Source organism: Anas acuta, chromosome 1 (assembly GCF_963932015.1).
Source record: "Anas acuta chromosome 1, bAnaAcu1.1, whole genome shotgun sequence".
NCBI lineage: Eukaryota > Metazoa > Chordata > Aves > Anseriformes > Anatidae > Anas > Anas acuta.
The window spans coordinates 92,754,433-92,769,237 of record NC_088979.1 but is presented as its reverse complement, the minus strand read 5'-3'; the positions used below and the strand labels follow the sequence as shown (position 1 = coordinate 92,769,237).

Here is a 14,805-nt window from a genome sequence, read left to right as displayed (position 1 = left end):
ATTCTTTCCCTAATGTAAGAGGTTTTGTTTACTTCTTTGTTTTAAAAGAGAATATATTTTTATGAAACCTCACTTATTAAGAAACTTGAGTTCACAAAACAGAAGTCAAAACAGAACTTACCTGCTCCATCAAACCAAGGCAGTCCTCTCTCTCCTCATCAGAAGAATCAAGTTGTTCAATGTTATTCCGTGTTCGGTAATTTGGATATTTCCGTCTATGCAGTCTACGCTTAGACTGTATTAATGAAGACTCGGAGTCGCTCTAATTTACGTAGGAAGTACAAAGAGTTACACAAAAATGTACACTTGGCAAACATCTTATGGGGGTCAAAGGGTGTATTAAAGCACTGATTAACATAAAAAGTAAAATGGTCTCATTGCACCACAGCCTCATCACATCACAATTCCTTTTCACAAGAAATAATTGCTCTTTTCACAAGAAATAATTGCTCTTTCTACACTACCGCAAGCAACAATTCATATCACCTGACAAATAGCAAGAATCAAGACCAGAAATCCTCAATTCCTCCCATCTAAGGGAATCATGCAGTACAGCTCTTGCATCGAGTTGTTCTGTACTGCAAGACACAGTGAATCAGGCCACAACCTTACAAAGCCAGGGCAGTAACCAATTGGTCCTTCTTATTGATCTCTTCCAAAAAATAGGAAACGAAGAAATTGTTCAAAGTAGGGCAACTCTGATAAAAATTAACCATACACAAAACATTGTAATCTAAAGTAAAACTGCACAGAGCATCACATTATAGTCTATAATTCTCCAAACACAGGATCTTGAACACTCCCACTTGCATGTCAATGCTTTAGCATGGACCTACACAATTGGAAGCAAACCTTGACCTGCAATGAGCAGAAGATGATTCAGCAGGAACCTTTGAAGACTATACCTTCAGGAAGTGTCTGCTTTCATTTTTATTTTTTTTTTTAAGAGCATGATTTCTCCTAAACCCATGCAGAACACCTGTTTTCCTAAAAGATGTTGCATACCTTTTCAAATGACTTCCTTTTCTTCTCTGCTGCATAGAGATCTCTCTCTTCTTCCCCTTTTGCAATTCGATATTCTTCCTGCTTCCTACAAGGAAGTCAAGAAAATCTAATTCTTTATCTCCTTTAACAACATTGAACTTAAACAGTTCATTCTCTTAAAAAAGAGCTATGTAAAAAGCCCTAATACCTAATTCCATTACATTAATTCCAGACATTAATTATTGTTCATGTGCCTAAAACATAACACAAGTCCTCTCACTTCCAGATAGGGTAAAGAAGTTGGATATTAAAAAAGCCTTCCTCACAAATATCAGAATATAATTAACTTCTGCAACCCCATTTTGAATCTATATTCTTCCTTTTGTAATCTTTCTACCTCCAAGTATTCAACACTGCGAAGGCTTTTTAAAAACTTCAGCGTAGTTGGAACACATCGTGGTTGTATCACTAAAAAGAATTGTTTACATATCAATATTATTTCTCCTTTTTCACAGATGTGGACAGAGTACTTTTGAAGTCAACCTCATTTTTCCATTCAAGAACCTGTGCTGTTCTGAATTTCACAGTACACCTCTTGGCTTTAGCATATCAAGTGTGCAATGCTGCGTCTGGTCATAACGCATTGTGCTTTTCTGAGACTTAGCAAGGGCAATCTCTCCAAACTCTTCCACATATGTGAATTTAACCTACACCCCTTTCTTCTGAAAAAAAGCAAGAATCTTGGATATCTGTCCTTTGAAATGACTCAATATTGAAATGTTGGAGAATCACTCTTTATTAAACTAACTTTCCACTCTTTTTGAATAGACTTCACAGTTAAGAGTTTTAATCACAGCTGTCCATTAAATTATTCTAATTCATACCATATACCTCCTTCAGTTTAGTTAATAACACTAGATTTAAAAATAATAGCATGATACATTCTCTCTAGTCATGTCAGCAGTTTAGTCAGCTGTCTACAGACCTGAGTAAGCTTGGTGGTATTTCTGGTACAACAACTCTTCGTCTCCAAGCCTGAAGGTCTCGCTCAGTAGCCATCTGACTTCGTGGAGCATTTTGATGCATCTGACGCACACCTTCAACTTGCCCACTACGGCGCAGACCAATATTGGGAGGAGACTGGATGTCCAGACTTGGTCTTCTAAAAACTAAAATGCACAAGCAAAAACATTTCTTCTAGACTACACAGAATGGGAAACTTAGTTTTTATCACTAGTAAGAATAAACAACACTTTACATATTTATTTTTTTATTTTTATCTCCACGATACTAGAGCCTAGGAATCACATTTAGGAAGTTATCTGTCTTCTAGAACATGTAGTGAGAGTACACATATGCTTTTTAAATGGTTGTTTCCACTACTACTTTAAAACAAGTGAAAGTAAGCATAATGTGACAGGTGTTCTTCTGAACTATTTCAGGCAGTGGTGAGGTTAGTGATGTTCAAAGAAGCAATCTCCCTGTAGTTGACCATATGTAATTAAAAGTACATGGACACACATCGTTAAGTTTCCAGTTTAAATTTGCAAAGATGGAAGAAGAGACCCTAGTTTGAATAATAGTAAAATACTGGTTCTCTTTTAAAGTTTTTGGAATAAATGTAGTTCCTGTAAGTGACATCTGCATACTCTATACATATTGCTAAAAGCACAGCATTCTACAATAAAAATAATGTTTTTTTAAAAGGAATAGTAAAAAGGCTTTGTTTTGCAATTTAATCACAGGAATAAGAGTGTTTTAGAGAAAAAAAAAACATCTTAACCAGTTACTACTGGCAAGGGAATGTTGGTCACCAAAACAATATCAAAGTTAAAGTCCTTTGGAAATAGGATGGAATAATTCAGTTGGAAGGGACCTACAAAGATCATCAAGTGCAACTGTTAAAGTATAAAGTTAAAGTATATGAATGAGGGGAATGTCCAAACATCTCTCGAACACTGAGAAGCATGGAGCAACCACCACCACTCTAGGCAGCCTGTTTGACCACACTCACAGTACAGAAATGTTTCCTAATGTCCATCCTGAGCCTCCCCTGGTGCAGCTTTGTGCTGTCGCTAAGTGTCCTACATTGGTTCCCAGGGAGCTGAAGTAGGCACCTCCCTCTCTGCTTCCCCTCCTCAGGGAGCTGCTGAGAACAACAAGATCACCTCTCAGCCTCCTTTCCCCCAGACTGGACAACCTGTGTCCTCCGCCTCTCCTCACAGGACATGCCTTCAATCCCTTCTAACAACTTTTCTGCACTTCTCGGGACACATTCAAGTATCTTAACATCCTTTTTATATTGTGGAGCCCTGACCTACACACAATATCCAAGGTGAAGTAACACCAATGTTAAATACAGTGGGAGGATTATCTCATGATTTACCTGTCCAGAAGACTCCAGTGGATTTATTTCAAATCCATTTCACAGAGTAATAAAAATGGAGATAAAACAAGCAGGTAAAAACGTATCAGCAAATACTAACCTCTTCTAGGCGTTCCTTCATTCTGTGGGCCACCTGAAGCAGATTCAGGATCTGCTCCATTTCTTTGATCTTGTTGTAGCTGTAATTGCCTTATCATGCCATCAAGAATGCTGGGCTCCATGCCTTGTTCATCCTGATCAACCGTCTGTTGGCCTATAACTTGTTCAACCACTTCTCCATCACCTTTCAAGTGTAACAGAATGACAAAATGCATGGGTTACCTGACTGATGATGGCAAATGATTTAATCTTTGTTCACATCACACTGAGACACGTTCTGCAACTAAACACAAGAAAAGCTCTGGAAATGATTCAACTTACTTATTCTCAAATGAGACATTTATGGAGCCTAAAACTCAAACACTTTATGCATGCCAGCTCAAGGAGGGAAAAAAAAAAAAGACATTCACTTGAGTTCCTTTTTTTTGTTGTTGTTGTTTAAAATAGTATTCACTTTGGGACCCTTCAGCATCCTTAGTGAATAAAACTACAAGTGATAGTTGTAAACATGCTAGAAAAACAGTGTTTTTATATCACATATCTACTCTCTTCCCACTCAGAATTACTGCAGCACAGCTAAGTTTTGGATGTACATCTTTAGCAAGAACGTTCTTACTTGTTGCTACATATCCAAGTTGAGGAATCAAATGTTCATCTGCACAATTCTCTCTTCCCGGCACCAATCTTTGATATCGTGTCGGATGAGGGTTTCCATCCACATCTACTAAGAAGGGAGGGGGCATGAGATGAGGAGCCTGTTGAGTCTGCTCATCTAGGACATAATTGTTAGAGTCTCGAATAAGTGGCCGATAGTCAGTGTGGAAGAACATCTGATCAGGAATCTAGAAAGAAATGAAGGTTTTATGTTGTCAGTTGGAAAGAAAAAAAGAGGTGTGCTAGAGAACATAAAAGAACAAATGACACTAATTAAAATATCTAAAGCCACCTTAAAAGGTAAAAGGGTAAGTTCTAAATTAGAAGAGTTACGCATCACTACTATAACCTGTGTGTTGCAGTGCTCTCATTTTTGATAATACAGACGCTTTTAGAAAACAATAAAAAGAGGTAACTTTACATGGCACTTAAAACCTCTACACTTTAAACTCAGAATATTTTACATCCCATTCTAATTTTTTCCACGCAATTAAGAAAGTTTCCTTGATTTCCGTGCAAGGAAATCATCTGAAGTTCAACATAAGTTCTCAAAGTAAAGTTCTTTCTTAATCATGCAACGTCCACCAGAAAAGTTTTCTGCAACTGAACAGTCTGTTAAGTCCATGCAGCTGAAGGAAAACAGTTACACAAGTATTAGATCATAGTCAGAATCTTTGCTCCCAGAGACGATGAGCAAGATGAAGAGAGTAAGTTTCAATTTCAGCTAAGAATGTAAAACAAGAAAAAAAATCTTTAAAATGACAAACACAGAATTACCATTGCAACTTTAAAAAAACTGAGGGGGAAGTGAAGAAAAGCATAGGCCAGAACTGCACTTTTGAGAGCTATTTCAAGAGAACAGAAACACATGTTGATACATTCAAAAAAGCAAAGCATTCGATCCTATACACATTTTCCTAGTATTTCAAAGTCAGCAATGTTGGCTACTTATTTACTTTTGCTTAGACTGCTACAGTGAATTTGGGTTTGAGTAATACAAGGTCTAAGGAACTGCAAGTTCTAATAATGAAAATAAAACAGCACATTGTTCTTAACATAGAAACATTCTGCTTTTGTTAATTTGGTAGGAGTGCAGTAAACTTTGTGATACATTCCAGTCTTCAAACATAAACCCATTTTGAGAAATCAGAAATAACAGTAATATGTCCTCAAACAATTAACATGCAAATTAGGAGGCTGGAAGATGAATAGATTTACTTCAGGAAAAGTTTACTAGCTACTCCCCAGAGGCATGTTATGACACTGGTTGTTTCTGCCGTGCCAGGACCATACAAATAAGAAAACTCACAGACATCAAGAAACACGTTATATTTAGATCCACTACACATAAAACTCTTCTTATATGTGATGTTTCAGGGGAATTAACATAGCTAATCTAATTTCAGTTAGAAGCTTAAATAAACAGTTCTAATAAAAAGCTGAACTTACCTTTTCATAAGGCCTGCTACAGCCAAAACCAAATATCAACAGATGCCCATGAGAATCTGTACATGCAAAATGTTGCCCATCTGGTGAAAATTTACAGTCAAAAACAGCACCGTGTCCTTGGCCTTCAATCTAGATTGAAGGAAAGAAACTCAAGACGATTTTATCAAATTTTTTGAGCAAACAGAAATGCAGCATCAAAAATCAGTTATTCTATCAAAAGCAGCCAAGCACTTCTCAGATACCTCCATTAAAGCACAGATAATGCCCTATCACTTCAGTTTATTTTGTCTCCCTGACATATTAAAGTTCTGAATCATACAATTTTAAAAGATGGGCACTAAAGGGTATGGAAAACCTAATGCTTAAAAAAATATATCTTTTTGAGGCTTTTTAGCTGTTAGTATACTAATGAAGAATAAATTGTAGCTAATACAAACTGATTGTTAAACCACTTTGAAGAGAAGTACAGGGAGTCTTAAAGCTTAAGAAAAAATCCCTTCCTATTGACAGTAACCAGAAAAAAAAAAGGGATTACAGAAATTAATATGAACACTGGATCAGACTGAAGCCTCAGAGATGACAACCTACTTAAAAGTGTTAATCAAAAAGCTGTTAAATATAGTGAATATCACAGGAGCTCTCCAAAAGCACTAAGGTTTACATTATCATTTTTAGAACAGTTGAGAATGCCAACACTTGTCTCCTGAAATGGTGATCTGAAAGGGGACCCTTTCATTGGCACCCAACTCGTTTCCATTAACAACAGTTACTATGAATGAGGTGCAAAAAGGTCTCTAGGTCACTAGTAACAAGGAATGGAAGAGTCCCGGTGTTAACTATTAGCAGTATTCACAGATTGGGAAGTGCTGAAGAACAGGTAAAATCAGAATAGCTGAGACCTCAACTATGACGAAAGCAGTATCTTACTTTGTTCCCCCATGCCTCACATTCTTCCCACCTGACTACACATTCTCACAATTCATCTTCCTTGACTCAGAAGCTTATCAGAGCACCCTGACCTGACTCAACTCAGAAGCCCTAGAGTAATGAGGTAGTACAAGAAAGAGGGAAATAATTTTCTAGATTAGTGAACTGACTCAGCTTACTAAATGGTCCAGTAGTAGGCACCTTATTCAAAGTAGAAACTGGAAGTTGGGAGCAGACAACGAAGGCTACATCAGCCTCCTTTTCTGCCACATTATTCTATTAAAAACGGATTTTGTTTACACTGCACCTATAGTTACAGTAGCCATGGAATTCAAAGGTAAAAGTTCTATAAACAAACTGAATTGAATTTTTGCTGGTGTTGCTTTCCGATGAATTGTTTTCTAAAAAGGTCCAGCAGGTATGTCTGTTGATGACAGTTAATTCGCTACCTAGGAACTGTGTGCTGAGAGAAAAAAAAAAAAAAAAAGAGTTAAAAGAAGTCTTACCATGTTAAAATAATGCTTTGTTTTTGTGCCTTTTGTAATGTCCCATATGAAGATGTTGCCGTCATGACCTGCAGACAGCATTATCCTGGAATCAAAAGGATGGGTCTCCAAGACAAATACTTCATCCGCATGACCCTAAAATTCAAAATTCAAGTCACATGCAAATCAAAAGGACTAATCCAAATCAACAGGATATTTACAGTAGAGCCTAAAAACACTGTACCATCCTCGCCTCACACTCAGCTTTTTTTGAAAGTGAGATCCCTACAAGTTGCCTCCAAAAAATATATGGACTTTTAGAAAACTTCACAGCAATTCCATGGTATCTGGATCGCTACCTGGAGGATTAGAGAAGCACATAGAAAGCAGGATAAAACTCCAGGCAGCCAGAAACTTATTATCATTTGAAATTTAATCATTTCCTAGATTCAAACAAGAACTCTGGAAATATGGAGCTTCTGCCAAATCAATGTGAATTACTAAAAATAGGCAAGGCTTTTTATTTGTTCGCTTTTTTTTTTTATTATTCATTTTACTGGAGAGGCACGTTCAACACAGCACCTAGGGAAGTCTTGTTCAAAAGCAGGAGAGAGCTGTTAGTTTTGGTTAAAAAACAGCTCCAAGGAACACTACACTTGCCTTACCAGTCATATAGAGCTTTCAAGACAAATCAGACCTAATAACAAACTCAGCATGCACATGCCATTCTAAGTATGGAAAGACCATGTACTTCAAAAAAGCAAGTAAAATTACATACCACCAAATCATGAAGCAATTGCCCTGTAGAAGAATTCCAAACTTTGAGCAGATGATTATTTACAGCCGTAACAACATAGTTATCATTTTGGTTCCAAGCTATCATGGTTACTTTTGGCTTCATAAATTTGTCCTCTTCTGAACATGCATCACTATTTTAAAGAGTTATACAGGTATGAGATTTTTTTTATTAGCCCAAGCTATCTCAAGCTAGAGAAAAATAACCTATTTTTCAGTGTGAACAATCAGACAAGCTATTACTTCCTTATTTCTCTCACCAAACTACATGTATAGGATACCAGACAGTTCCTCTCAGCATCTAAATTATCTGAAGTAATGGGCTGTCCTTGAAACATACTTCCACACAGTATATTTATATTTTGCATTAACTAAATAACCTACCTCACAAAGACTCTCAATCATACACATATATAATTGTACCTACCTACTATGCCAGAAAGATGCCAGTCAAGTCTCAAGTATTAATAACTCTGTTTCTACCAAAAACACTTTATCTTCATGACAAAAGAAAAACTTACATTTACCTTCCAATCACCTAGTAAAACCTAGGTGTCCACCCCCCCCATCTAATCACCTCCAAATTAGCCTCTATGAAAGGTGATTGAGCTTTCTGTGCCCCTGTAAATCATCCACCCTTCCGGTTTATTCAGTGCTGTGTAATGTCCTGATAAGACCACACCACCCGATCATAACATTAAGTTCTAATTTTTAAGTGTGCTTCATAGTTCTTCAAACTTTCTGACCTCACACAACAGATTAAAACAAGGCAACGCTTCACTTACCCTGGTAATCGATCGGACATATCCAACAAAATACTCCTCCATTCTGCTTGTTCAAAACGCCAGATTCGAGCTGTTCCATCTCTACTGCCACTTATAAACCTTGAAGAAGTATTAAAAGATAGTTAAAAGACTTTGTTTTAAAGTATTTTCAGAGGTACACAATGCTACAACTTAAAATATCACAGTGAAATACTGGCAAAAGTGGTATCTTCGATTGAGTGAGAGCTCTTTACTGTTACCTGTTATTAGCTTTCCTTCCAGAAGCCCAGGAAAACCCCCCAGGACTCAGCACTGGGATGGATTCTATGCAAAATCTTTGTCAAAGATCTGGACGAGGGGATCAAGTGCTCCCTCATTAAGTCTGCAGACAACACCGAGTTAGACAAGAGTGTTGATCTGCTTAAGGGTAGCAAGGTTCTGCAGAGGGAGCTGGACAGGCTGGATGACAGGCTGAGGCCAACTGTATGAGGTTCAACAAGGCTCAGTGCGAGGTCCTGCACCTGGGGCACAACAACCCCATGCAATGCTACAGGCTGGGGGAAGAGTGGCTGGAAAGCTGTACAGAGGAAAGGGACTTGAGGGTTTTGGTCAACAGTCGCCTGAACACGAGCTGACAGAGTGCCCAGGTGGCCAAAGAAGGCCAACAGTATCTTGGCTTGTATCAGGAATAGCACGGCCAGCAGGACCAGGGAGGTGATTGTCCCCTGGTACTTGGCTATGGTGAGGCCGCACCTCAAGTACTGTGTTCGGTACTCGACATCAAGGCCCTGGAGCATGTCCAAAGAAGGGCAACAATGCTGGTAAAGCAGACAGCAAGTATTATGAAGAGCAGCTGAGGGAGCTGGGGCTATTTAGCCTGGAGAAAAGGAGGCTCAGGAGAGACCTTACTGTGATCTACAACTGCCTCAAAGGAGGTTGTAGCAGGGTAGGGGTCAATCTCTTCTCCCATGCAAGAAGGGATAGGAAAAGGGGAAATGGCCCCAAGTTGTACCAGGGGAGGTTTTGATTGGCACAACCTAGAGTTGTGAAGCATTGGAACAGGCTGCCCAGAGAGTAGCGGAGTCACCTTCCCTGGAGGTCTTCAAGAAAGACTTGTAGATGTGGTGCTTTGGGACATAGTTTAGTGCTAGGCCTGACAGAGCTACATTAACAATTGGACCTGATGATCTTAAAGGGCTTTTCCAACCTGATGATTCCGTGATTCTATAAAGAGTTTTTCTGAAGTTGAACATCTTGTCAAAACACTCTGAACAGAGAAGCAACTTCCAAAGCTAAACTCAATTCCCAACTTTATCCTCAACTCTTTCTCAGTTACAATTCTCTAAGCACGTATTTTAAGTAACCTGTTCTGAAACTGCAAGGTATCAGATACTGATGTAGAGGCAAGGACAGATCAGAATAACAAAAGCTGAGATGTTCACCCACAGCTGTGCACAAAAGAGAAGACCATCTCCATAGTCCATGAATCGCAACCCTGAGAAAGACCTCCCACAGAAAGTTTGTGTACTGAGTGTATCATGACTACATGTATGCTCAAATTAGCTACAATTCACTTTAGTAGTATTTTTCAATACTAAACATCTTCCACAGAAAGCTTCACCAAGCAAAAGTGCAAGAGAGGCGGTGCCCTCAAAGGTAATCCATGCAAGTGAGATGGATCAGTGCAACACAACAGTACCAAAGGTGACTCATTACAGAAAACCACAATCAAAAGACCAACAGTTACAACTTCTAAGCTGAATACTATTAGCTTTCTTAGTCATAGTTGCTTGGCTTTCCAAAAGAGAAAGGACACAAAAATACAGCTGCAACTGACGTTTGCAGATGGAAGTCTGCCCTGAAGGCTAAAATCCCTATTTTCATTTGTTATAGGCCAATTAGAGATCAATTTAGACAATGCTCTGAATTTAAAGTATGAAGATTTACAAATGGAATTTATGCCACCTTTTTTTTTTTTTACCCCCCAGATCAGCTGTAAAATTGTTGAATTCATTTAGCTAAAGAATAATAGTAAGATAGAAAAATGAGGATTAAAACTTATTTTAGACCATCTGCATTGCATTTTCACTGCTTCAATATTTGGATCCAACACTTGTTGAAACCAAAAGGGAAGGAGAAGGAAAAGGAGGTTTATGAAGCCACAAATGCACCAGGTATTATAAGAAGTGGCAATATTCCTCCAGATAAGTACAAATTCAACTAGTCTGAAGAGAATGTTTCAAAAAGATTAACAGAAAGTTGAGGTGCACAGCTGCAGCTTAACTACACTCCCCTTGGATTAGTCCAAACCTGACCTTTAAATTCAAATAAAATAAAAACACTTAATTCCAAAGCAATGTATTATCTGTTTACATTTGAGCATCTTTTAACATACCTATCACCACTGTTAGAAAACTGAATGCTGTCAACTTTGTCCTGTAAGAAAAACGGTTTGTTAGAAATTATAAACATGAAATACGGTTTTGACAAAAAAATCTGAAATAAGTTGTACAGTATGTATTTTTCATTATAACAGCTTTACTGAAGCTTGAGCCAAGCCAACAGACTTACAAGAACTCACTAATCATTAATGCTGTATTTAAAATGCAAGCTTTACAAAAATGTTTCTTTTAAATGTGACATATAGACAGATTAAATAACTATCCATTAGTAGCTTGGCAGATAGTTAACTTGCATTGGAACATATACTTCCAGTCCTAAACCAATTATAATCTAGAGAAACCCATTGTTCCCTCTCCTACTTACATATTCCTTAAAGAAATGTAAGATTGTATAATAAAAACAATAGGAAAAGCAGATACCACACTCAAATTGGTTTATCTTACAGAGCTGGAAGTCTCTACAGATAGAATATGCATTGATCAAGTCATACCACTTTAAACTCAGAGTTGGTATTAGAAAAAAACTATCAAAGCAAACAAACTAAGAAAGGGGAGTATTTGAAAAGCTGCCTTTGAAAGAGATTTAAGAGTTCAACTAAATCTAAATTCCCTGTATTAAAACTAAAACTGTGTGGAAAAAAGTTAACTGTCTTAACTGATGTTCTGTCACAAAGAACATCTAAACAGTACAGAATTCTGCAGAGATTTTAACTCATGTGTTAAAAATATACCTGGCAGAAAAGCTGCCTTCTCATCTGAAATACAGAATCATTTTACCAAGCTATACTGGCCTACAAGCAGAGCAATACAAATAGGTGTAAGTGACATTATCCAGCACCCTAAGAACCCTACTAATGATCAATTTTACATTCTTATGTTTACATTCAAAAATGACAACGGAGAGCAAGATTAAGACACATTAACAGTGACAGCTGTAAGAAACAAAGTTAAATACTCAAGTTAAGTGAAAAAATCTAAGCATAAAATTATATAAATGTAAGGACCCAAGTCCTATTCATGGGAAAATTCACTGCACTGATTGCATAAAAGACACATTAAAAAATATTTTTTAAAAATTCTTTGAGCATCAAGTACTGGAAAGAAAAAATAAAACGTTACTCAAGCTTCATGTGAATGCAAGCCAAGTTTCCCTTAGATTTTTTAGAAGGCAGGATCTGCTAGACTAGGCTACAGAAAAAAAAAAAAATAATGGTTCTGGAAAACTCTGGAACCTCAACCCCCAGTTAAAGATTTAACAGAAAATGTGTCAGAACATAAATACCTGCATAATGAAATTCATATTCTCAGTATACATACTTCCTGTGTACATAATATAATAAGTGGATAGGCACACTCGCATCATAGAGAGTAACAACTGAGCAAACCACACAGTTTAAAATCAGAGATTCCTGCCACCCTTTAAAATGGTCAAGTCACATTGAGGTAACCGGCTGAAATCTATGTAGGTTCTAAAAATACATCCAATAAAAACATTATTACACATTCACTAACAAAATTAACTTGCTACTTTAATACTGCTTTAAGTGACTAACCAGTAGATTTAAAATTCTTACGTACAGCATGACTCTCCAATTCAGCTATTTTCTCAGGTGTTTCAGAGCCAAAAAAATACATCCTTATAACATGGTCAGTACTGCCAGTTGCTAAAAACATACCACCTGTGGAAAAAAAAAAAAACATCAAGCTACCGTGTAAGAAAATTAAAATAGATCACATTTCTCAGATTCTTAGTTCAAGTAACTAAAAACTTCCACTGACATACAGATGTGGAATGAAACCTCCCTCTCAGCCCAGAAAGCCTTCTCAGACATGGTAAAAACAAACAGTCATGCTCAATGTTACAAAAATTTGAAAATATGTAACTAGAGGAATGCTGAAATATCTACCACCACTGCTTGTGCACACCGATGTTAGATTATAGGGAATATAGCCAATCGTCAGAATTATCTATATGATAATTCTGTAGCACGTGTGTCATTTGTGGCCTAAGAATCGCTTCACAACCGTGTGGAAGTATAGGTACGCCAGGATAAGCAGACCAGTGCAGTACAACAATATTATCATCTGCTTCTTGGCTCCTGCAAGGGTAGTCCAAAACATTTTTGTTGTGAGGAGCTAACAAGCTACACTTTGAGTTGCATTTCATTTCTGTTCCCAAGTTCCTTCTGACATTCATGCTGTCTGGTACAAGCAAGCATCCCCACAAAAGTCACCCACGTGATTAGAATGAAAGGAGGCTAGAAGCAGGACTGAAGAACTTTTACAGATATATTTACGGATTCTTAAGTAAGAAGGGATCTTTATGACAATCCTTGCATACAACTGGCACAGAATCAGGAGTCAAATATAAAAATCCAGTAAACACACGCAAAGAGCAAACAAGCATCAGGTTGACTTTTACTTCAGCAAACCACCAATGGCAATTCGAAAATAGCATCACTTAGTTCCACGGTCTTTCACCGTCAGCTAAGGCAAGACATTTAATTATGTCCCAGGCGAACAATCCACCTATATACAATTACATAGTACATGGTGGCTGTGCTTGTATATTTTAAAGCTGTCACAAGAAGAGTATCGTAGTACGTGCTCATGGAGGAAGAGAAGTCACAGTGCTAAATTCTATCTGCACATTACTTACCTACGCTGAATGAAGAACAAAGCATCTGAACTCCTGGCCTAGGCTTCTCTGTGAATTTCACTGGCCGATTGCTACAAAAAGAAGAAGTTGCTTGAAACAGGACTCGTCACTCAACTTAGCTTTGCACATAATTTCAGAACATCTTTGAACATCTACATAACAGGTACTCCTTAAACAACAACACCTGGGCATCTTGTGCAGGAGGATGAGCAGAAAGGTTTGCTTTTTCAAAATTTCTGTACGCACACAAATGGTATTTGAAGCCCACACATCCAGCAGCTTATGACTCTTCCTGCAAAATGTTATTATCCAGCAAAGATAAGATGATATGCCAAAGAGTGTGTATTCTCTCTCATCCTGTGAGAAGTATGATTTATCCCCTCCAAAACATATCCACGAGGTACTGAACTCGTGCTTTTGCATTACAAATCACCAGTGGAACTTCAAATAAGGCCCTCTAGGTTTTGTTACTGCAGAACACCAGGCAAATTCATAACACTTTACAGAAGTAAATACAAGTTTTGCAATAGTGCACAATGTGATTTAAAAGACTGGTTTCCTGTTCTGCCAGTCATGTGCGTACTCCTCCAGTTGACATGGCCATGATCTCACAAAGTAGCTACTAAGAATGACATTAAGCAGAAAATCCAGCAAACTCGTCTCATTTTCCCAGACAGAGTAACAAATTTGTAAAGTGTTACTAGCAATAGTGCTTTAATTATATCACGGATTATTTCCACAATATTTTTTTAAATCACACAAACAAATTTTTGAACTAGTTAAGCCAAAGTACATTTGCCAAAGCACTCAACTTATTTTAATCAGAGTATGGCAGAAGAGGAGTTCATCAACAACCCAGTTACATACTTGAATTTCATGGAATCTGTATCCCATTGCCAAAAGCAAACAGTTCCGTCTGCACCCGTAGAGACCATGTAACGCATGGAGCCTTTTACCATTGGACTAAACTAAAGAGGGGAAAAAAGTAGAAGTCAGAAACACACAAAACCAGACATTTTAGAACTTTTCAGGAACTTTTAAAAATGCTAATATGAAATATTGCATTAACTAAAACTGTTGAATTAAAGTTTTAACTAAAGTAGTTGTTGATAACTGACAATTTTTTAATGTTTCAGATGTAACACCTCCTATACTCTAGACTAAGTTTGTGTTCAATTATTGCATTATATAACAATTCCTT

General features: G+C 37.5%; 1 protein-coding gene across 2 annotated transcripts in view; it reads right to left on the bottom strand.

Annotated features, from left to right (window-relative positions):
• BRWD1 (bromodomain and WD repeat domain containing 1) overlaps nucleotides 1–14,805 on the bottom strand; it is a 58,114-nt gene that overhangs the window by 33,750 nt on the left and 9,559 nt on the right. For both annotated transcript variants that reach the window (XM_068687783.1, XM_068687794.1), the window contains exons 9-21: nucleotides 14,472–14,572; nucleotides 13,605–13,675; nucleotides 12,524–12,624; nucleotides 10,939–10,979; nucleotides 8,565–8,663; nucleotides 7,763–7,913; nucleotides 7,006–7,140; nucleotides 5,573–5,701; nucleotides 4,086–4,311; nucleotides 3,471–3,653; nucleotides 1,970–2,153; nucleotides 1,006–1,090; nucleotides 122–262 (exon numbers count right to left, since the gene is read on the bottom strand). In XM_068687783.1, coding sequence (XP_068543884.1) covers nucleotides 122–262; nucleotides 1,006–1,090; nucleotides 1,970–2,153; nucleotides 3,471–3,653; nucleotides 4,086–4,311; nucleotides 5,573–5,701; nucleotides 7,006–7,140; nucleotides 7,763–7,913; nucleotides 8,565–8,663; nucleotides 10,939–10,979; nucleotides 12,524–12,624; nucleotides 13,605–13,675; nucleotides 14,472–14,572 — 1,647 coding nt within the window. The remainder of the gene's footprint in view (nucleotides 1–121; nucleotides 263–1,005; nucleotides 1,091–1,969; nucleotides 2,154–3,470; nucleotides 3,654–4,085; nucleotides 4,312–5,572; nucleotides 5,702–7,005; nucleotides 7,141–7,762; nucleotides 7,914–8,564; nucleotides 8,664–10,938; nucleotides 10,980–12,523; nucleotides 12,625–13,604; nucleotides 13,676–14,471; nucleotides 14,573–14,805) is intronic.